This window comes from Perkinsus marinus, assembly GCF_000006405.1.
Source record: "Perkinsus marinus ATCC 50983 genomic scaffold scf_1104296928836, whole genome shotgun sequence".
NCBI classification, from domain to species: domain Eukaryota; phylum Perkinsozoa; order Perkinsida; family Perkinsidae; genus Perkinsus; species Perkinsus marinus.
The window spans coordinates 107,160-129,621 of record NW_003216689.1 but is presented as its reverse complement, the minus strand read 5'-3'; the positions used below and the strand labels follow the sequence as shown (position 1 = coordinate 129,621).

At 49.4% G+C, this 22,462-nt stretch overlaps 8 protein-coding genes across 8 annotated transcripts; all 8 read left to right on the top strand.

Annotated features, from left to right (window-relative positions):
* Positions 1-105: 105 nt before the first annotated feature.
* Positions 106-1,870, top strand: Pmar_PMAR006757 (Pyruvate kinase, putative; the record flags this gene model as incomplete). Its single annotated transcript, XM_002788023.1, has 5 exons — positions 106-326; positions 375-885; positions 935-1,412; positions 1,469-1,542; positions 1,592-1,870. The coding sequence occupies 5 exons, from the start codon at positions 106-108 to the stop codon at positions 1,868-1,870; spliced, it is 1,563 nt and encodes a 520-aa protein (XP_002788069.1).
* Positions 1,871-2,243: 373 nt separating this feature from the next.
* Pmar_PMAR006756 (Pyruvate kinase, putative) lies at positions 2,244-3,893 on the top strand (the record flags this gene model as incomplete). Its single annotated transcript, XM_002788022.1, has 1 exon — positions 2,244-3,893. Exon 1 carries the CDS (start codon positions 2,475-2,477, stop codon positions 3,891-3,893), a length of 1,419 nt encoding a protein of 472 aa, XP_002788068.1. The 5' UTR covers positions 2,244-2,474.
* Positions 3,894-4,906: 1,013 nt separating this feature from the next.
* On the top strand, positions 4,907-6,475 carry Pmar_PMAR006755 (Pyruvate kinase, putative; the record flags this gene model as incomplete). Its single annotated transcript, XM_002788021.1, has 1 exon — positions 4,907-6,475. One exon carries the CDS (start codon positions 4,907-4,909, stop codon positions 6,473-6,475), a length of 1,569 nt encoding a protein of 522 aa, XP_002788067.1.
* Positions 6,476-7,232: 757 nt separating this feature from the next.
* Pmar_PMAR006754 (Pyruvate kinase, putative) lies at positions 7,233-9,009 on the top strand. The gene has a single exon (XM_002788020.1). It carries the CDS (start codon positions 7,258-7,260, stop codon positions 8,833-8,835), a length of 1,578 nt encoding a protein of 525 aa, XP_002788066.1. The 5' UTR covers positions 7,233-7,257; the 3' UTR covers positions 8,836-9,009.
* A 238-nt stretch (positions 9,010-9,247) lies between these two features.
* Positions 9,248-10,786, top strand: Pmar_PMAR006753 (Pyruvate kinase, putative; the record flags this gene model as incomplete). Its single annotated transcript, XM_002788019.1, has 1 exon — positions 9,248-10,786. One exon carries the CDS (start codon positions 9,248-9,250, stop codon positions 10,784-10,786), a length of 1,539 nt encoding a protein of 512 aa, XP_002788065.1.
* Positions 10,787-10,918: 132 nt separating this feature from the next.
* On the top strand, positions 10,919-11,517 carry Pmar_PMAR006752 (FK506-binding protein 2B precursor, putative; the record flags this gene model as incomplete). Its single annotated transcript, XM_002788018.1, has 4 exons — positions 10,919-11,027; positions 11,079-11,231; positions 11,274-11,358; positions 11,409-11,517. The coding sequence occupies 4 exons, from the start codon at positions 10,919-10,921 to the stop codon at positions 11,515-11,517; spliced, it is 456 nt and encodes a 151-aa protein (XP_002788064.1).
* Positions 11,518-12,831: 1,314 nt separating this feature from the next.
* Positions 12,832-15,324, top strand: Pmar_PMAR006751 (merozoite surface protein 3B, putative; the record flags this gene model as incomplete). Its single annotated transcript, XM_002788017.1, has 15 exons — positions 12,832-12,972; positions 13,030-13,092; positions 13,141-13,307; positions 13,359-13,419; positions 13,469-13,549; positions 13,738-13,819; positions 13,875-14,025; positions 14,084-14,183; positions 14,223-14,339; positions 14,386-14,487; positions 14,576-14,652; positions 14,699-14,772; positions 14,823-14,922; positions 14,969-15,080; positions 15,151-15,324. 15 exons carry the CDS (start codon positions 12,832-12,834, stop codon positions 15,322-15,324), a joined length of 1,602 nt encoding a protein of 533 aa, XP_002788063.1.
* An 87-nt stretch (positions 15,325-15,411) lies between these two features.
* Pmar_PMAR006750 (calpain, putative) lies at positions 15,412-22,324 on the top strand (the record flags this gene model as incomplete). The annotated part of the gene is made up of 27 exons (XM_002788016.1): positions 15,412-15,452; positions 15,594-15,686; positions 16,048-16,162; positions 16,210-16,313; positions 16,357-16,512; positions 16,566-16,829; positions 16,872-16,977; positions 17,026-17,137; positions 17,184-17,275; positions 17,324-17,410; positions 17,529-17,626; positions 17,677-17,813; positions 17,970-18,044; positions 18,122-18,216; positions 19,324-19,427; positions 19,837-19,911; positions 19,958-20,063; positions 20,112-20,262; positions 20,802-20,905; positions 20,970-21,064; positions 21,532-21,621; positions 21,644-21,704; positions 21,743-21,829; positions 21,876-21,938; positions 21,984-22,088; positions 22,139-22,186; positions 22,229-22,324. 27 exons carry the CDS (start codon positions 15,412-15,414, stop codon positions 22,322-22,324), a joined length of 2,760 nt encoding a protein of 919 aa, XP_002788062.1.
* Between the last annotated feature and the right edge of the window lie 138 nt (positions 22,325-22,462).

Here is a 22,462-nt window from a genome sequence, read left to right as displayed (position 1 = left end):
GTGCGCCATAGTTTTGCGCATTAAGAGGGTCACATTTGTTTGGGATTGTCTCTTTGGCTAGACCATCTTTTCCTCAGTTGTAGTAGGTTTTGTGAATCTTCGAATATGTCGACCCACGGATATACTGGTCGCTTTATCAAAGACCATTGTGTGTATGGCCAGGCGTCCATAGTCTTGTCGGATGATATGGCGGCTTTGTCGAAGTGGGTATCTAATGCACATGATACGTTTGGTAGGAAGACCAAGCTTGTGTGCACTATGGGTCCATCATGTTGGGATGTTGATACTCTGGTGAAGATGATCGATCAGGGTATGAACGTGGCGAGGTAGTATTAGCAAGGCTTATGGTAGTGATGGAGGTTGTTCTTTTTCAGACTCAATTTTTCACATGGCGATTTTGAAGCCCATGGTGCCACCGTGCAACGTATTCGAGAAGCATTGAAGCAACGCCCTGGAAAGCATGTTGCGCTTCTACTCGATACCAAGGGTCCTGAAATTAGAACTGGTTTTTTCAAAGAGACAGGCGGTAAGGTTAAGCTAGAGGCCGGTCAGGAGCTTGTCCTTACTACTGACTATGATCACAAGGGGGATTCTAGCAAGATCGCCTGCAGCTATGCTAAGCTACCTCAGAGTGTCAAGCCTGGCTCTACCATTCTTATGGCTGATGGTACTGTTAGTTTGGAGGTTATCGAATGCCTTGAGGACAGCGTTAGGACTAGGGTTATGAATAGTGCTACAATTGGTGAACGCAAGAATATGAACTTGCCAGGAGTTAAGGTTGACCTGCCTTGTATCAGCGAAAAAGATAAGAATGATATTTTGAATTTTGGTATACCACAAGGAGTGAATTTCATTGCAGCATCCTTCGTTCAGGATGGTGATGATGTAATAATAGCTCGGGTAATTCTTTACTGTTTATCGTTGGTCTTCGTAGGTTAGAGGTCTACGTAAACTGCTAGGGCCTAGAGGTCGTCATATCAAGATCATCTCTAAAATCGAGAATGAGTCTGGTATGAAGCACTTTGATGACATCCTGGCGGCCTCGGATGGTATCATGATCGCTCGTGGTGATCTTGGTATGGAGATCCCACCTGAGAAGGTCTTCCTCGCTCAGAAGATGATGATTGGACGATGCAATATCCTGGGCAAGCCCGTCATCACCGCCACTCAGATGCTCGAGTCCATGGTCACTAACCCCAGGCCTACTCGTGCTGAGGCTAGTGATGTCGCCAATGCTGTCTTGGATGGTACTGATGCTGTGATGCTATCTGGAGAGTCGGCAGGAGGGGCATTCCCTGTTCAAGCTGTGACTATTATGAGGAGGATATGCGAGGAGGCAGAGACCTGTATAGACTATGATACCCTGTTCCAGAGGATTCGCGAGACTGTTATGAACCAGAATCAAGGGGTAGGTATCGTCACCACCAGTTGGTCTGAGGTGTCACTATTCAGGGCCTGGCTATACCAGAAGCGGTTTGTTCATCTGCAGTAAAGGCTTGCATCGAATGCAACGCCAAGCTTATCGTGGCACTCACTGAAACAGTAATCATGATGGGCAGGGTGGTGGTCATGGTCGTGCTTCGTTGTTCAGGGATCTACGGCTAAACTTCTGGCGAAATACCGTCCATCTCCGCCGATACTGGCCTTGTCAGCATCAGAGTCTACGATCAAGCATCTACAGCTGTATAGAGGGATAGTAGCCTTACAGGTGCCCTCCTTCCAGGGCACAGATCATGTGATAAGGAATGCCCTTGAGCACGCCAAACAGATGGGTTTATGCTCGATTGGGGACAAGATAGTTGCAGTACATGGTGTTAAAGAGGAGGTCAGTGGATCTAGTAATCTGATGAAAGTCCTCGAGGTGGATTAATTTACTACTCACTGTCATCGTTATAGCTAGTGTGCCCTTTTTTGTGTGATAAAAACAGCAAGTGAGTTCATGACGTACGGTCGTTACAACTTGTCCTGCTGTTGTTGTTCGTGATAACTTATTCATCTATTGTCATATGATGGTCCAACTTCAATGCAAGCTTTAATGATTTAATCATCAATAAGAGTTGCGTTGTTGGTGTAGCTATCACGTCGATTCCCTCATGGATAGAAAGCTGCTGATGCAACCATCCTATCCCAGTCCATGGGCTCTTGCTTAGGCTCATGTTGCATCTTGTGTGTTTTGTCGTCACTTTGAAGGACTCATATCCACATAGTGACTTATCCATATTATGTTTTAGATTGAGTTTCAATCATTTGATACGACTTCTGACAATGGACGGTGCTGCTGTTGTTGTTGCTCCTTCCCTACTGCTACTACTCCTGTAGCTGACCACGGTTTCACTGGGCGTTATATACGAGGGAAGCAAGTGTTTGGTCAAGCACATGTTGCCTTGGGTGAGGACTTGGCTGAATTGTCGGCTTGGACTGAGAGTTGCTACTCTCCAGACCATCTTACTCGCAAGACCAAGCTTGTATGCACTATGGGTCCATCATGTTGGGATGTTGATACGTTGGTGAAGATGATCGATCAGGGTATGAACGTGGCGAGGTTCAACTTCTCTCATGGTGATTTCGAGATTCATAGTAGAACTCTGAGGAATCTGAAGGATGCACTCAGGGAGCGGCCAAACGACGATGTATCCATCATGCTCGATACCAAGGGACCCGAGATCCGTTCGGGTTTCTTTGCTGCTGGTGGTAAGGTCGAGCTCGAGGCCGGTCAGGACTTGATCCTCACTACTGATTACTCCTTCAAGGGCGATGCTCACAAGATTGCCTGCACCTACCCCAAGCTCCCTCAGAGCGTCAAGCCCGGCTCCATCATCCTTATGGCCGATGGTACGGTTAACCTGGAGGTTGTTGAATGCTACGAGGACAGCGTTAAGACTCGTGTCTTGAACCACGCTATCATCGGTGAGCGTAAGAACATGAACCTCCCCGGTGTCAGGGTTGACCTTCCCTGCATTGGTGAGAAGGAGGCCAACGATATCCTCAACTGGGGACTTCCCAACGGAATCGATTTCATTGCCGTCTCCTTCGTCCAGCATGGCGATGATATTCGTGAACTGCGGAAGATGTTGGGAAGTCGTGGTCGGAACGTTCAGATCATCTCCAAGATCGAGAGCACTGAGGGTCTCAGGAACTTCGATGATATCCTCGAGGCTTCCGATGCCATTATGATCGCTCGTGGTGATCTTGGTATGGAGATGCCCCCTGAGAAGGTCTTCCTCGCTCAGAAGATGATGACTGCTCGCTGCAACCTCGCTGGCAAGCCCGTCATCACCGCCACTCAGATGCTCGAGTCCATGATCGAGAACCCCAGGCCTACTCGTGCTGAGGTCAGTGATGTTGCCAACGCTGTTCTCGATGGTACCGATGGTGTCATGCTCTCTGGGGAGACTGCTGGTGGGAAGTTCCCAGTCCGTTCCGTCCACTTCCAGCGCTCTATCTGTGAGGCCGCTGAGCATTCACTCGATTATGATGCCCTTTATTGTCGTATTCGACAAGCTGTTATGAGTACCCACTCTGAGGGTCTCTGCAATCCTGAGGCGGTGTGCACCTCAGCTGTGAAAGCTGCTATAGAATGTGATGCATCCCTCATAGTCGCTCTTACTGAGACCGGTACTACTGCTCGCCTTCTGGCCAAGTACAGGCCTTCTCAACAGATATTGGCCCTTTCTGAATTCGAGTCAACAGTGAAGCACCTTGCTCTTTGTAGAGGCGTTATACCTCTACAAGTACCCTCATTCCAAGGATCTGATCATATACTACGCAATGCACTTGCACACGCTAAGTGTATGGGAATGTGTAGAGTTGGCGATAAAGTCGTTGCCGTCCATGGCAGGCGAGATTCTGGTCCTGATGCTTGCAAGAAAGTGAAGATTCTCGTCGTGGAGTGAGATTATCAACGACTCCTGTTGTAAATATTGTCTACTTGGCTGCTGCCCTTTGAATAGTCGTTGGTGGGTGATACTTCCATCATCCCACGTCGTCAGTATCAGTGCTGTTGACCGTGATGAGAGTGACCGGATTCTCAATTCTTTTTCTAATTTTCCCCCTTCCCTTATGGAGTATACATTATTGGTAAACTTAGTTTGAGTGCGTTCATTCACTAAGCGCTGTTCGCGCGTCAGTTCTGATATGTCTTGCACTATCTACCTGATCTTCAGCCTTAGAAACTTCTTTGCTATTGGTGATGCCAAGAAATGCTGAAGCCATTTCGCTGATGTGAATGTCATTTGAGTTCAGAGTAGTCATGACGGTGAGTGTCCGATATGTCTGATCTTGGATAGGAATAACACAGGCTTTGGCCAGTGTATCAAAGTGAGAAGGGTTCAGTGCAAGACGTGAGGAATTGGATTTGCACGCATGAGCAAAAAGTCACTGTCAAGTTCCATGTAAATCTAATTGTTCAGTGGTGGTTGGGGACAGTCACCGCTTCTGACCACTACAAAAGCTAACATTATTGTCCTTGGAATGCTATATAACAGTGGTGGATATCAGCTCCTGGCTCGAAGGTCAGAGCTATGACGCACGGTTTGTGACAAGTGACACGCCAAGGTTTGGTGAATCCGTAGTTGGTCCATGGTCAGGTGACAGTTATGTGATGACAACACATCGAGTATCACAGGATTCAGACTTTCTAATGGCCCCATCAGGTATGATCTGCCTCGTGGGATGATCTCGCGCACTTGAGCGAGGTCTCTGTCGGGTACTCTCCGAGCTTTGTGTGGAGTTGTCCCCCGAACGGTCATGGCTGCTCAGCTAATCGTACTCAAACTCTTCGACAGCGGAACGTGGATTCATATACAGATCCGGAATGTCAGTGGATAATGATTGCTTAGCAGGAAGGTTTACTTAGGTCTGGTGGATGAGGATGGCTTTCTCTCAGTGAATTATATTCCTATACAACATGTCTCACGGCTTCAGCGGACGCTCTATGAAGAACCACAGTGTTCTCGGTCAGGCCGCCGTCTGTATCACCGATCAGATGGCTGACCTTGCTGCCTGGGATGGTTCCAGCTGTGACCCCCTCACTCGTAAGACCACTCTTACCTGCACTATGGGTCCCTCTGATTGGGATGTCGAGACTTTGGTCAAGATGATTAACCAGGGACTCAACATCGCTAGGTTCAACTTCTCCCACGGTGACTTTGAGAGCCACAGTAAGTGCCTTGCCAACCTTAAGGAGGCTCTCAAGCAGTGCCCCGGCAAGCACGTTGCTGTCATGCTCGATACCAAGGGACCTGAGATCCGTTCGGGTTTCTTTGCTGCTGGTGGTAAGGTCGAGCTCGAGGCCGGTCAGGACTTGATCCTCACTACTGATTACTCCTTCAAGGGTGATGCTCACAAGATTGCCTGCACCTACCCCAAGCTCCCTCAGAGCGTCAAGCCCGGCTCCATCATCCTTATGGCCGATGGTACGGTTAACCTGGAGGTTGTTGAATGCTACGAGGACAGCGTTAAGACTCGTGTCTTGAACCACGCTATCATCGGTGAGCGTAAGAACATGAACCTCCCCGGTGTCAGGGTTGACCTTCCCTGCATTGGTGAGAAGGAGGCCAACGATATCCTCAACTGGGGACTTCCCAATGGAATCGATTTCATCTCCGCTTCATTCGTCCAGCACGGTGATGATATCCGTGGTCTCCGTAAGTTGATGGGTGAGGCCGGTAAGAACGTTCAGATCATCTCCAAGATCGAGAGCACTGAGGGTCTCAGGAATTTCGATGATATCCTCGAGGCTTCCGATGCCATTATGATCGCTCGTGGTGATCTTGGTATGGAGATGCCCCCTGAGAAGGTCTTCCTCGCTCAGAAGATGATGACTGCTCGCTGCAACCTCGCTGGCAAGCCCGTCATCACCGCCACTCAGATGCTCGAGTCCATGATCGAGAACCCCAGGCCTACTCGTGCTGAGGTCAGTGATGTTGCTGATGCTGTTCTCGATGGTACCGATGGCGTTATGCTCTCCGGTGAGGCCGCCAACGGTAAGTTCCCCGTGAACGCCATTTCGATCCAGCGCCGCATCTGCGAGAGTGCCGAGTCTGTCATCGACTACGATTCCCTTTATCTCCGCATTCGTGAGGCTGTCATGAACCAGCACCCCGAAGGTCTTCCTGTCGCCGAGTCGATCTGCTCCAACGCTGTTGCTCTCGCCTCTGAGGTCGACGCCTCTCTTATTCTCGCCCTCAGCCAGACTGGTTCTACTTCTCGTCTTTTGGGCAAGTACCGTCCTCGTCAGCAGATCTTGTGCGTCACCGATAACAAGCACGCTGTTGCCCACACCGCTGTCGCTCGTGGTATCCTCCCCTTCCAGGTTGAGTCCCTTCAGGATACCGAGACTGTCATCGCCAAGGCCCTCGAGTACGCCAAGTCTGTTGGTCTCGTGAAGGTTGGTGATAAGGTTGTTGCCGTTCACGGTATCAAGGAGAACACTGCTGGTGCCACCAACATGATGGAAGTTGTTTATGTTGAGTAAATACTGAACGTTCCTGTTCATCGTACGAGTTTTCTTTGTGTACTAATTCTCTGTCATAGTCACTGAACGTGGTGTATCTGGCGTAAGAGCCATCCAATTCATTCAAGTCGGTTAGTCCGCTGTGTTGTTCAATGATCTTCTGTTGTTGTGTTGTTCTTACCTCTTTGGAGTGGTTCCTGAGGTATAGCCCGAGATGCAGTAGTGATGTTTCTCTATAGTCTATTCCATGGGAGTAAAATCCGAACATCGGGCAGTGCCCCATTTAAGCTAAGCCGGAGCATCTATTCTGGCCCGGGGTTTAGAGAAGTTCATTCGTATCACTAAAGCAGTGAGTCCGTCAGTGTTGGCGGGATTGTCAAATCAGCAGTTCTAATAGCAGTAGCTGCCCTGTAGTTAATATCGATAGTTGCCCGGGGAGGAGGGCATATACATACTCGCGAGCACCTGACGCGTGCCCGCAAAGCTGCCCCGCGCGCTGGGCATGCGTGCAAATTCTGGTCTCTCTATGACGGCGGAACCCACCGATTTCTTTCGGCGTGCCTCTAATGACAGGTCAAGTTGGGTCGGAGCAGGAGCATGTCCACTGGAGTCAAGAAATGGCCATTAGTGATCGCAGGTCGTCTGACTGAAACTGGCCCTTGAGGTGATGGCGCAAGCCCCACTACGATTCGATTATGTGCAGGCGTGCTTGGGCCGATCTGCGCTGTCGTCGATCACAACGATTAGCGAGCATCGACTAGTCCAGCGCGTCCCGTACAGTCTACTCGTTGCCTTATAACGTAATGTCTCATTCGTATCAAGCCTTCAGTGGCCGCAAGGTGGAGGGATATGCCGTTCTGGGTCAGGCAGCTATCGCTATATCCGATGATATGTCCAAGATCTCCTCGTGGGAAAGCAGTGATGCAGACTCCCTCTACAGGAAGACCAAGCTTATATGCACTATGGGCCCATCGTGTTGGGATGTTGATACTCTGGTGAAGATGATCGATCAGGGCTTGAACATAGCCAGGTTCAACTTCTCTCATGGTGATTTCGAGACTCATGCTAACACCCTGAAAAACCTGAGAACCGCTCTGAAGCAGCGTCCGGGGAGGCAGGTCGCGGTTCTGTTGGATACCAAGGGACCCGAGATCCGTTCGGGTTTCTTTGCTGCTGGTGGTAAGGTGCAGCTCCAAGCTGGTCAGGACTTGATCCTCACTACTGATTACAATTTCAAGGGTGACGTCAATAAGATTGCGTGCAGCTACCCTAAGCTCCCTCAAAGTGTCAAGCCGGGGTCTACTATCCTTATGGCCGATGGTACTGTGAGCTTGAAGGTCCTAGAGTGCTACGAGGATGGTGTGAAGACCCGTGTCATGAATAACGCTGCGATCGGTGAACGTAAGAACATGAACCTCCCCGGTGTGAAGGTGGACCTTCCCTGCATTGGCGAGAAGGAGGCCAACGATATCCTCAACTGGGGACTTCCTAACGGAATCGATTTCATTGCCGTCTCCTTCGTCCAGCATGGTGATGATATTCGTGGTCTTCGCAAGCTGATGGGCGAACGTGGGAGGAATGTTCATCTGATCTCCAAGATCGAAAATGAAGAAGGTCTCATAAACTTTGATGACATCCTGGCGGCCTCTGATGGTATCATGATCGCTCGTGGTGATCTTGGTATGGAGATCCCACCCGAGAAGGTCTTCCTCGCTCAGAAGATGATGATGGCCCGTTGTAACCTGATCGGCAAGCCCGTCATCACTGCCACTCAGATGCTCGAGTCCATGATCACCAATCCTAGACCCACTCGTGCTGAGGCCAGTGATGTCGCCAATGCTGTCTTGGATGGTACCGATGGTGTGATGCTATCTGGAGAGTCGGCTGGTGGTAGTTTCCCTATCAATGCCATCACCATTCAGCGTCGTATCTGCGAGGAGGCTGAGGCGGTGATTGATTACGAGACCCTCTTCCTCCGCATCCGCGAGGCGGTCCTTAATGCCACCCCCCAAGGCCTCTCGGTCGTCGAATCTGTATGCTCAGCAGCAGTCGAGCTTGCTGGGGAAGTGAGAGCTTCGCTTATCATCTCTCTCACCGAAACTGGGAGCACTGCTCGTCTACTCGCCAAGTACCGCCCTGGTGTACAGATTCTGGCCCTTGCTGCCGCTGACTCTACTGTTAGGCATCTTTGTGCCGTACGTGGTGTCATCTCCCTTAAGGTCCCCTCCTTCCAAGGTACTGATCATATCATCCAGAGTGCTATCAACTATGGTAAAGAGGTGGGATTATTGAAGACTGGCGATAAGGTTGTTGCTATCCATGGCATGAAGGAAGAGACCGCTGGTGCCACAAATCTGGTCAAGGTTCTTCCTGTTGATTAGACTGTATAGACGATAGTTGTTGTTACACGATTACCTTTTGCAAGCTATAGATTCATCCGATTATAACCTATCATGTCACTAGTACGGTTCCGATACGAACAACCATTTCACGAGTACCGACTAAAGATTGATGATGTTATCAACACGGGCTTATGCCCATAGAGATTCTTAAGCATACATTCATATATTGTGTTGGAGTTCACACCTAAGGAGCTAGCATCACAGTCGAGTGATGGCGTAGCAGTGGAGGGGACAATACCGTCACAAATTAGGAGACAACCATCTCGTTTCGAGCAGTAGGTGGGATGCGATAGTTGGAGTTCGTAGTGGTGTACAAGAGTTGAGTGGTAGTTTATATTGCTTTTTGGTTTGATAGAGGATGCCAGATCATGGTTTTACAGGTCGGCGTGTAATGGGTTGCAGTGTGATTGGTGAGGCCCACATCGCTGTGCCGGATGATATGGCTGAGCTCGCTAGTTGGGGATGTGGCTTGCAGGACTCCTTTCAAAGGAAGACCAAGCTTGTATGCACTATGGGTCCATCATGTTGGGATGTTGATACGTTGGTGAAGATGATCGATCAGGGTATGAACGTGGCGAGGTTCAACTTCTCTCATGGTGATTTCGAGATTCATAGTAGAACTCTGAGGAATCTGAAGGATGCACTCAGGGAGCGGCCAAACGACGATGTATCCATCATGCTCGATACCAAGGGACCCGAGATCCGCTCGGGTTTCTTTGCTGCTGGTGGTAAGGTCGAGCTCGAGGCCGGTCAGGACTTGATCCTCACTACTGATTACTCCTTCAAGGGTGATGCTCACAAGATTGCCTGCACCTACCCCAAGCTCCCTCAGAGCGTCAAGCCCGGCTCCATCATCCTTATGGCCGATGGTACGGTTAACCTGGAGGTTGTTGAATGCTACGAGGATAGCGTTAAGACTCGTGTCTTGAACCATGCTATCATCGGTGAGCGTAAGAACATGAACCTCCCCGGTGTCAGGGTTGACCTTCCCTGCATTGGTGAGAAGGAGGCCAACGATATCCTCAACTGGGGACTTCCCAACGGAATCGATTTCATTGCCGTCTCCTTCGTCCAGCATGGCGATGATATTCGTGAACTGCGGAAGATGTTGGGAAGTCGTGGTCGGAACGTTCAGATCATCTCCAAGATCGAGAGTACTGAGGGTCTCAGGAACTTCGATGATATCCTCGAGGCTTCCGATGCCATTATGATCGCTCGTGGTGATCTTGGTATGGAGATGCCCCCTGAGAAGGTCTTCCTCGCTCAGAAGATGATGACTGCTCGCTGCAACCTCGCTGGCAAGCCCGTCATCACCGCCACTCAGATGCTCGAGTCCATGATCGAGAACCCCAGACCTACTCGTGCTGAGGTCAGTGATGTTGCCAACGCTGTTCTCGATGGTACCGATGGCGTTATGCTCTCTGGGGAAACTGCTGGTGGGAAGTTCCCCGTTGAATCTCTTACCATTCAGCGTCGTATCTGTGAAGAGGCTGAGAAGGCTATTGACTACGACGCCTTGTTCTTGAGGATTCGTACTCGGGTACTGAATCACAGCCCCTCTGGGCTCTGCACGCCTGAAGCTGTTTGCTCGGCTGCTGTTGACCTCGCGGCTGAGACAAACTGTGGTTTAATTATAGCTATAACAGAAACGGGTGCCACCGCTCGTCTATTGACGAAGTATCGTCCGGCCCAACCCGTGCTCGCCTTGTCCACATCCTTATCGACGATGAGGTCTTTGAGTATAGTCCGGGGCGTCAGAGCTCTACAGGTGCCCTCTTTCCAGGGTTCGGATAGAATCATTCATAATGCTCTTGAGCATGCTAAACAGATGGGCTTTGCTAGAGTCGGTGAGAAGGTTGTAGCTGTTCATGGTATGAGAGAGGAGACACCCGGAGCTGTCAATGTTATGAAAGTTCTTCTTGTTGAGTGATTGTTTTCATCATTATTTTACAGTAGACGCGACTGGTGTCGCCTCGTTATCGTGTTTCTAGCGAACCTGTTCTCGTGTTAATGGTCGTCTCCTATAAACGTGAGCTTCCCTCTGTAGCCTTTGTTAAAAACAATGCGTCCTATTTTCGCTCTAGCGGCATGCGCCCTATCCATTTTCCTCGTCGGCGCTGAGGATGTAGCTCCCGAGCCGGCTGTTAACCTACCGGAAAATGCTGATTTGGGTAGGTATCCTAATGCGGAATGGTTGAGTGTTGCCTAATGGGTGATTTCAGTTGTTGATAAGTTGATTGAGAAGCAGTGTGCTCGACCCACTAAGAAGGGTGATTCGATCTCGGTCCACTACACTGGTTGGACCCTGCAGGATGGCAAGAAGTTCGACTCTAGTAGAGACAGGAATCGCCCTTTCGAGATACCCCTTGGAGCCGGTAAGAATCCTTACTGTGTGTAGGCGTACATCGTCGTACCAGGCCGTGTTATCAAAGGGTGGGATGAGGGCCTAGTCGGAATGTGCCCTGGAGAGCTCTGGCGTATTACTATTCCCAGTGGCAAGGGGTAAGCACGATGTACCAATACACGAGTTAATGACCATGGTCACGTTGTAGGTACGGTAAGCATGGTGCTGGTGGTATCATCCCTGGTGGTGCTACCTTGGTATTCAACGTCGAGTTATTGGGAATAAAGGGCGTGGATCCATCAGAAGAGGAACTTTAGACACTATTAAGAGTGCTAGTTATTTCGTTTCATTCCTATTCCTGTTGATTTGTAGAGTCTGAGATGTGGCGGGTTGCTTTCATCAATCTCCTAATTGCTGATACACCTGCCCTGTGCAGAGCTATAGTACGGTGATCAGAGTGAACATGGGGGGGGGGGGTGTCTGACAGTAACACCGCTGCCGAGAGAGGTCTCTGTTTATCAACCCAACAGTGTCGTCGAGATGACTTTATGGGTTTTCACTCACTCTGGCGCTTTGGTGTTGCGAAGGGCAGGAGGGGAGTAGACATTGGGAGGATGGCGGCAACTAGAATGACCTACAATTATTGCAGGATGTGGGAGGATTAGACAATTGGATTTGTAATGCTCATGGGAATTGGGAGGGGAATGGTATGAGGTTTGTGTACATTGAATAACATTGAATTTGCGTTGAGCAAGAGCCATGAGGTCTTGGAAGAGTACTCCATTATTAGCTCTACGTTATGGCCCCAAGGTTAGCCCCAAAGTGAAACGAAGTGAGTCTTTGTACTTTGCAGGTTTCATTGCAGTCCTACGTAAAGGAGATTGTTGATCTCTGAGATCTGTGCTATCTCCATGAAGCCCATAGTCTCTGAATGATTCAGGCTTGGTTACTTTCTAATAGTAGCATATTTTTTCAACTCATTATTCGAGGGGGTTGTATCAACTCCGTTCATTTCTCTGTTTATGATCGGGCCGATTTTACTACGGTCCGTCATTGGGGCGGCTCACTTCAGTGAGTGAACGACACTCTCTATGATGCCTTTTTACGACGAGGGTTTCGTTCAGTTGGGAAGCGGTATGTGTACACTAGCAGGTTGCAGGGATATTGTTTTTGTTCTTGGAATGTCTCGTGATGAGCAGTGTTGCCAAGAGTGGATGACCAAGCTGGAGAATAAGACGATCGAACTAGGTGACCATAATAGGATTGATGACAGTAGTGGTGATAGTGTGCGTATAGTAATCTCACCTTTGCAATTCTGGCGGGAATGAAGAGAATTGGCATCATTCGCTCATCCTGAGGACACCATGATGATCATACGAGGGCAATAAGTACTGCCAACAGAGTACAAACGAACTGTCATAGTGGTCATCTCGTTCACGTCTAAAGGGTGAATTCAATTGAATACGCAACCACGGCGCTCTGTTCAGCTTCGGTATCTTCTCGAGAGGCTCTACTAAAGCGAGAGTTGGAGTCCCTCACAGTGACGTGTGCTCGAGCCGAAGCTAGGGCTACAGGTTTAGAGGAGGAGAAGAAGGATTGGCAAGTGGAAAGGCAACAACTTGAAGCTGAGTATGATTGATCTTAACTTGACGTCATCTGTATCTTTCGTTGTTGACCTATGGATACTCTTCAGAGTAGAACGAGTACGCAACGAGGAGTGTGAGGTCAGGTCGGCGCTTGAGAGGGAGAAGGCTGAGCACCAACGGACTCGGGTGGGCTGACGCACACTGGAGGCCATAGACATACTTTTAGGGTCATGAGCTATTCAGGTGCATCTGGAGCTTCGATGCGAGAGCTTACAGAAGCAGCGACAGGAAGCCTTATTAGGCGATGTAGGCTTCATAGACATACTAGGCTGCTCTAGAATGATACCGTTTTAGGGTCTTTCAGTTGGGATGCCTGCTGGTGGATCATCCCTTGCGAGGTTTCAGCTGGAATCTTGCCAGCTCAGAGTGGCTCAGTTAGAGAAGGAGCTGGAGCTACAGAAGAGTGCCCAGCAGCAGGCAAGTTGGAAATTTCGTGGCGCGCGAAAAACGCCAATGCTGACGTAGGTCCAGTCGTTATTGAATCGAATATCCGAGCTTGAAGCTGAGTTAAGATTGGCGTTCGGTGACTGCAGAGCTGCTGAGGAGAAGGCTAAGAAGACGGAAAAGGTTCAGGTGGGTTCACCTTCGTGAACACTCAGTCCCAATTGTGTATGATCATCAGAAAGACTTGGAGGCCACAAGGGACATGCTCACCGTCGCTAAGGATCAACTGTCTACGGCTAACTCTAAGCTGGCCCTCAACGTAGGTTGGGATCGGGACGGATCATAAGGATGCCTTGCATCGAGAGATGGGTCCTGCTGGGCAACTTCGGGTGTATCTGATATCTCCATGGAGTTGTCATTGGCCTCTGCCCGAGCTTTGATCGAGTGCTCGGGGCCGTATGGGAATTTTACATCACTGTATTCATTGAAGCACTCCGGTTTGGTCAGATATCATCTTACTCGACCATACAGCGTCTACGTGAGGAGTTGGCAGGGTTCATAATGGAGACTGAGATGATACACGAGGAATGTAAGCTCTCGTCCTTGTCATAACATAGCGCAAATCTTGGCACTTTCAACTTCAGTGACGGCACTCGGCGTCGTACCAACGTCCCCGAGAATTTCTGGGCGCGTGACGGGCAGCCGAGAGTTACTGTCATCTGAATGGAGTATGGTGAAGAGTTTCATCCGGCAAGCTAAATCGGATAACGCTCGACTAGAGGCAGAAACAGCGAGGTAGGTGGCGAATCTTTACTCACTCGGAAGGTTTTATTTCTCGTTGAATATTATGCAGGCTTGCTGGCGAGCAAGAATGTTCAATAGCACAGATTAAAGCCATGGAAGCTGGTGCACAGTTGAAGGAACAGCAGGGGAAGACAGACGCCATCGTGAAGGTGATAATTTCCTGGCGCGTGACGATTCATCTGTATTAGGCTCCTCCTCCTCCTCCTTCCTCGTCGCCGTCGTCTGATGTTGTGGAGTTGACCAGTGACTCTGAGGCGAGTGCCAGAGAGGACCCCACCGTCGCCGCGTTGAGGGAGAAGGATGCGGTAAGTGGTGGAGATGGTGGATGCTACATTGTGTTGTCGCCGTCAGATAATAGCTGCTAATGCTGGAGAGCTGAGTCGGCTAACGGAGGTATTGAAGGAGAAGGAGAGGCAATTGGAAGGGATGAGGGTAGAGCAAGCGGCGACTAAGGTGGGGGCGGCTCTTCTGAGACTTGGATGGAGGGTTTCCTATGACCCTGTTAGTGAATGCTTGGGTTACCATCGTCTTATGTGCTCAGATGGTACGCAAGCGACGGAGTGATGAGAGTTCTCCTGAGAGGGAAGGGGATGAGGTCAGTCAGCCGATGGCAAAGAGGTGAAGCACTCGGGTTCGATCCCCACGAGCGTCATTATTGAATCAGGTATAAGGCCACCATAGAGCGGCTCAGTGAGATTGACCGACTCCATGAAGAAATACGAAAGCTGAATGCACGGGGTAGGCGATGCCTCTCGACGGAGGGTCTCGAGAGGATCCTTAGCATTCAGATCAGCCTTCTGATGAAGCATCGCATCGCTTGACGGAAGCTGTGGTGGAGAGGGACGGGGCCGTTAGGGAATTGCGAGAGTTCAAGATTGAGATGCAAGAGTACTACTATTGCCTCCGCTTCTGTTGTTTTCAGCTGGTCGTTCAGGCACCTTCGTGGATTCGCCTCGAGCGTTGAGAGTCTCACTGGTTGGCGGGTGAATCCCCTACCGGATGGTCATCGATGGCATCTTAGGTTGAAGGAAGAACCAACGCAGCAGGTGAGAAGATGTCCTGGAGAGGATTCGAACCCGCGCCCTCTTGGATGGGAGATTTGTGTATCATCTTCAGCCTCTATCCATCGAAGTGAATCAGAAGGTTGAGCATGGTCAATATGAGATTGTCTCCTCTTCGCGTCGTCTCCCCGATGAGGCCGTGACTTGGCTCGTCGACCTGGATGATATGCCGGAGATGCTTGCCGCATTAGTATTACTGCGTGGATCTCAGATTATGGACGTTTCCTAGTAGCATCACTCAGTGTTGCGTTCTTAGTGGCGTTAATACCCATCTCAATTACCACAATGGGAGGAACTACTCTTAGTTTGTTTAGTAATGCCGTTGTCAAAGAATTCTGATACCCCAGATGACACGAGGTGAGGAGAGGAGGACTCAGGGATTGGCTCAGCTGGGAGAGACTCCGCACTATTACTCTTGTGAATGATATCATCTTCAGTGATAATCTAAGAGCTTGGGGTTGCGGCCCTGCAGATCTCCCAGCAACTGCAATTGTTCAGGTTTGATCTGAAAACAGTTGATAAGGCCGCCGAGTTACGGCGAGATGCCAGAGCGTACATGGCAGATGGTCGGTATGATCAAGGCAAGGAAGCGTAAGTTGTCGAGGGTCTGGGCCTATATAGGGGAGGGTGGTTTCTGGTGATGGCGTTGGTTGTATGTCTTCGCCCCTCTTGTGCTTCTCCAGCGGGTGTTACTGCCACCTTGTAGCTCTTTGGTTGTCCGCTAGTAGAGTCTAACGGTATCTGGTGAGGATGCTGCTCTCTTAATGAGTGTATATAATATCGTAGCTTACTCAACTCTCACACTCTGGAAGAATGACTCGCTGAGTCTCGCTAGTTCGAGGGCGTAGCGTTGCTATATTATACCACACTCGAGTCTACTTTGTCCGAATTCAATGGTCTCCTCCTATTGCAACTATTCACAGTTGCCGTCTGTAGTGCTAAGTTCCCTCAGATACCTAGCATCAGCTCAATGGCTTGTGGCTGGGAGGGATGCCAATACGGACCCTAAGCGGCGATCGCTGTTCAATAGGCATTTGGCTGAGACGCTTGGCTTGGCAGAGGAAGCCGTGCGTGCAAGGAGTCATTTGGGTATGCTGTTATACTATGGCTTCAGGCTGACAAGATTCGTGTCTTCGAGGAAACGCAGAAGATAGTCGAGACTGACGGTTGCTACTCCTCGGGTATGGCTAAGATTGATAGTTTAGTGAATAGTCATAGGTGAGGTAGGAACATGGAGCTGCTGGGGATCGAACCTGTGTAGGTTTATGGAGGCTTTGAATACATTGAAGTCGTGCCGCCATCGATTGGAGCAGATAGAAGCTGTTTTGGTTGAGTCCTGTGAAGGAGAGGGGAGGGAAAGTCCGACGCGGCGAGCGGTTAGTAATAGCAGGGCTCGAGTAGATGAGATGATAGCGAGGTGCCGGGTTCGATACTAGCACCTGTCAAATCCACTCTTCGATTCATTTACAGATATCGAGAGCTGAGCAAATCGCCCGTATTACCGTTGAGAGCGGCGGGTTCTAGCAAGCTGAAGAACCCCTTGAAGGCACAGCTGAAACAACAGCAGCAGCAGCTGTCTGTCATTTCGGAGCCTTCGACCTTATCGCCTGAACGAGTGTTGACCGCTAAGGAGAGTAGAATCGTGATCAGAGGAGGGGAGATTGGCGGAATGGAGTTCCCTGAATGGTCTGACGATGAAGATGCTGTTATACTCGATGATAGTGGAGGACGAATGTAGGGTGGAAGTGCGCCTCTGGCGTGAAGTTAGCTCATTAGATTATCCGGGACTATGCCTCAATTCACCAGAAATAATGATGACGTGCTGAACCTGTCGCCACAACAAGAGCCTCTTTGCACCAAGTGGGGTCCACTGTCGAGTGCTGTAAGGAAGCATTCCTCGTGGAGATTGTGGCAGATCGAATCCGATCAGAGTATTCCTGCGAGTAATAAGGAGACCAGATTCCTCGTCACGGACACCTCGGCTGGGCAGCTAGTGCAGAATCTCGTTGGCGACTGTAGCTTCATATCGGCTTTAGCGATATGTAGGTTGGAGCACAGGATGCATTGGGAAGTAGTTATCATCCCCAGGCATGCATTGGGAACAACGGTATCCTGCTAATGGCCGCCAATCTGACCAACCTCGACTGTTCTCGGATAAGATATATCCACAAAATCGGCAGGTCATCGAGAGCTTCGCTCTGCTAAGAGTGAATTCAATCCTTTGGTAGGGGCAAGCCGTGAAGTCACCAACGGGCGCTTACAAAGTTAAGTTGTTCGTGAATGGAGTATGGAGGCTGGTAGAGGTCTCCGACTGGGTGAGTCCACTGTGGCACTATTGGTCATGTCGGCCAGCGTTAATATTGCTGGTCGTCCATCGGTCGAAACCATGAGCCGAGATGACTACCCGGATGACTATCTTGGTCGTGGTTTCAGTTCCCCCTCTCTTCTAGCGGTATGTTGTTGACATCTTATTGTAAGAATGGTGACTGGTGGGCACCAATCCTCGAGAAGGCCTTTATGAAGGTTCATGGGTAAGAGGCAGTGGCAAGAGCAGCAAATCGCATGAATTGCATCATTTCAGAGGATATGGGTTCCCTGGATCCATCGGTTCCTGTGACCTCTACGTCTTAACAGGCTGGCTGCCTGAGGAAATCTTCTTTGCAGACCTAAGGTCTACAACACCACCGAGTGTTGCGTCTGAACCGGAGGTGTTGGCACGTAAGTCTGTCGGCGTTATTGGAAACTATTTTTGGAATTGTTCGCAGACTGAGCAGAATGCCCAGCAACGACTCATGTTCGGAAGCAACAAAGCGCTACGAATTGCAATTCCATTCGCTTGGTCATGTGCAGTCTCCTACTATGGACTATGATCAGGTTCGTCTACCCCACCGAAGTCTCTCTGTGACCCTGAGCGAGTGTGGGAGATCCTACATTCTGGAACGAAGCATGGTGGGGATTTCGCTCCCTCACCTGCCTTCTGAGGAGCAGCTGTTGTGCCAATAGCAACACTAACCGCTTCCACTCAGGTGATTGCCTTCTAACTGTAGCATGTGGTGAGCTATCAGAGGCAGAGTCCAGCAGGACAGGTTTAGCCAGTCGCCATACTTATGCCATACTGGAGGTAAGGCGGAGCTCTTTGTACCTTCAGGATCATCCAGCTGAATAGGTTGGAGAGTTCAAGGGCAAGCGGTTGCTCATGTTGAAGAATCCATGGTCGTCCTTGAGATGGAGGGGGAGATTCTCCCCCGAGGATGAAGTACCTAAGCTGTTAGAAGCATGCAGCCCCAATTGACCTTCCTAGAATCTTGGTCTGATGAGAGTCTGAGACAAATGCTGCATTACGATCAGCTAACGAGTGGTGACTATGACAGAGGATTGTTTTGGATCGACTTTGAAAGTTTAGTGCGGTAAGTTGCATTAACAGATTTGCTACTCAAGGCCGTCAGAATGGATGTGGAGACTCCTCTACGAGTGATTTCTTGGTTTCGATTTACTAGTATCTGAGTCCCTCTCTGCTGAGACGCTGCCTCTCACTATCTCCACATCGAATAGGCTATGGCATAAACCATATTCCGTTTGGGTGGTTCACCAGTATGTTGTGCGTATACTTATGAAGGCGAGATGCGTCTCTTAGGCTTCATGACGAGAATGGATGGTTTGCAGATGCCGAGGACAAGGTTTGAACCTGGGTTGTCAGGTATTTCGACTCCGTATGTTTGAATTGGAACCCGGCATTGTTCCGACATTCCTATTCTGTGCACGGTGAATGGTTCTACTTGAGGGATGTCAGCAAATGGGTGGAGAACGATAGATTTTTCCTGGGCAACAATCCACAGTAATCGAGAATTGGTCTCAAGCACGCTTATGAAACTGGAGAAGTAGGTACTCGATCGATATACCTCGTCCAAGGCGCCCTAGCGATGTAAGTGTCCTCTTTTCCTCCACTGAATGGTCCGTCATTAATAGTGACACATTATGTGCATGTGTGATGAGGATAGGAGTTATTAATCTTCAGGGCTAGAATCTTTTTCACACTACGTTTTGGGAGAGATGCCCGTCTGTGAGTATCTAGCTTGATAGATGCAGTGAAGTTGTTGAGAGTGAGTTGTCGTTTGTACATCTCCTGCTTCATGTGCGTCGAGTATGTGGATGAGTATCAATCCCCAACAGCTGACCATCGTTGACGCATGATCGGCCGAAGCTTCCTTTTTAAGTCATATGTTATTAGATACTGGTATGGTTGGTGCTGACTCAGCACAATTCAGAGTTTCCGACTCATGAGAATCAAGATTTTATATTCAACAACGTCACAATACATGTTTATCGCACCCGGTAATTGGATACCGTACTCCAACATCATCATTACTGTGTAAGGTCATCCCATCGTCGTATTTACCGTCCAGATCGGCCGATGGTTCAAGGTGTCTACACCAACGCGCCGCATACGACCATCAAAGTTCAGCTACCTTATGATCAAGTACCTCCTTCGTCCTCTGTATGATGGTCTCATATTATCTTCCTCAGTTCTTTTACGATCCCTCCCAAGACGTACTCCATCTTACAGCGGTGGTCGGTGTTTTTGACCGCCGGTTTTCTCCGATTGATTTTTCAATACGTTTCTGTTCGACATCCAAGGTTCAAGTAGATTCGATTCCCCTCCGGAAGGCGCACCGCTCCGTCGTTTCTGATGCCGGGTAAATTCCTCATCCTTTCTCATCGTCCTTTGATTTTTGGTCGTCAGATGGAAGTCTGGATTTAATGCAGGGGGAAGTGGTGACAAGAGCACATTCAAGAGGAACCCCATGTGGGTTTGTATGTAAGCTCATCATCATGCCAATGACTTGATACAGTTCCTTATTCAGGTTGGACGCCGATGCCGCTCGTGCTATACCCGACTGGGAATTCCGAGCTACTGTCTGTGTTGGCGGTGGTGGGAGTGTTTTTGATGATGAAGATGATACTGAACAGGTGGGGAAGGAAGTCTGCATATATATGCATTGTTGTACTTATCATTAGGTGACTAATAGTGTTTACAAACCAGCAGTGCATTTCCTCCGATCGTCTGTGCTTCGAAGCTGTCCATCATCGATGCCTCTGTTCACCGATGAAGTGTTAGCTATGTGCCCGCACTGGCCTAATATGTATGTTTCCAATAGAGTCGGCAAAAGTAAGTCAGTGATCACCGTCCTCTGTCTCCCCGGATCATCCTCGATGTCTAATACTGTCACACCTGGTCCAGGTGACCTGGATCGGTAGTGGGTTTCGAAATAGCCTGGTTCCTTCTAGGTACCTGCCCACCAAACTTCGATGGTGTGATAGTAGTGACCCCGTGTACACTTGACGCTGGAATAGAAGCTTCCTTCCTACTCGATATGGAGTGCGACTGTCCATTTTCAATACTTAGATGTATTAGTGTCAACCCCGACGAGCCGGAGCCGCCGTCAACACCACCACTGTCGGGCACCTCCCAGTCATTCAACCATTGATCAAGACCATTGATTTCATATAGGATTATCTTGCCATTCACTTGCTTTGTGCTGTAAAGTTTTGTGCAACATAGAGGTTTTATGATACCACTCTTCGCTCACATCCTCCTGCTATGCTACTTTGCAGTAGCAGGGTCACTTGCTGAGGAACTGTATTGTGGTGATGATGATTGTTGTAGGACACGCAATAATGAACTTGAATGATGAAGATGAATCTTAGATAAGATACTCGATGTAGCTCAAGACGCCCCCGATGTTGAAATACGCAAAGCTTATCGACGGCTTGCGGTTAAACTACATCCAGACAAGAACAGAGACGTCGACGCGTCCCTGGCGAACGAAGTAGTGGCCTCTTCGGCTGTCGTTGCCTAATTGACTCCATTTTCAGCAATTCCAACAGCTTGCTAGAGCGTATGAGGTTTTATCATCACCACAACTGAGGGAGGCATATGACTACTTCCTTGCCCATCCAAATGAGCAACTGTAGAGGAGTAGTCCATTCCTCTGTGGCATCTATCCTGTATTCCAGGTATAACCGGTACCGGTTCTATCGAGCCCGGTACCAGCCAAAAGTAGCTTCCGTACGAGACTCTCGCCCTACACTCCTTCGCAGTTACCTCTACTCCACCTCATCCTCGGTCTTTTGGTTTTTATCACTATAATACAGTATATAAATGCGTGGACTTTGTAGGCCTCGGAGTTGACACATACATCATCAACACGTTGTTGTTGAAGATACAACCGTCATTGCCGTATTGCCAACACTTCAACGCAGTTTCGCGCCAAATTGGCGACTGAGAGACAACAAGACCACACGGGTGCATCCGAGGACGAAGTGAAAAGGCAGCTGTTGTCGTCGGTTGTCATTGATGGTCATATGATAGACAAGCCAAGCATACTGCAGACAGTGGGTACCAATAGTGCTCATATTCGACATCCTCCGTTCTTAGCTACCATTCTGGCCATTACGGAAGCTCTGGTGGCTTTGGTCCACCAGGCATGAACGTCGAGAACGAAGGTATGGCTTATCGGGGGCGAGGGTGATGGCGATTGTATCGTCAGACTGATGGAGGAGAAGGCTAGGGTGGCCGCAGAGGAGCAAGCCAAGGCGGAGGAGGAACAGGTGATGATGACACCCTTCTCAAGTGTATCGAGCCTTAGGCACGTCATCGGAGGGAAGAGAGATTGAGGTTACGTCAGGCAGGGAGGGAGAGGAAGATGAGGGAACAACGGCAACGACGAGAAGCTGTAGCCTTTGAAGCAGTGGAGTTGTTTACATAGCCTGTATGAATAGGTCGAACAGCATGCCGAGGAGAAGGCCAAGGCTGAAATGAAGAGACGGCAACAGAAGGCTGCTGTGAGCTGGTAGGGCTCTGTGCTTGCATACTGACCTCGTTGTCAGGAGCGTGCAGCCTATTTAACATCACGAGATAGGCTCACAGAAAAGCTGAAGCGGGTCAATCCCAAGGCGTATGGTATAGTGTTGAGTCGGATGAGCCGCGAGGAGGTACGGTCGTTGTCGCAGATGGTACTTGGTATCAGATTGGTGCCATCTAGGTGATCAAATACTCGACGATCTCGGACAAGGAAGTTCTTATTCATTTGGTACATATGGATTTGAGCGTCCACAGGGATGTGTTCCCGTAGGTGGAGACAAAAATGAATGGCGATAAGGAGGAAGAACAGACCACTGAATGGAGCGAAGAGGAGTTGGCTAAGTTGACCAAAGCCCTCACCAAGTAATGATACTCTCATAGCAATTATTGCTTACTGAAGTATAGATACCCTGGCGGTGTGCGCGATAGATGGTCCAAAATAGAGGAGTACATGAATACGAGGACAGAGAAAGAGATCATAGCAAAAGCTAGCGAGTTGAAAAGT

Excerpts from the sequence above, each read along its gene's own strand:
- Pmar_PMAR006754 (XM_002788020.1), top strand. The coding sequence starts at position 7,258 with ATGTCTCATTCGTATCAAGCCTTCAGTGGCCGCAAGGTGGAGGGATAT.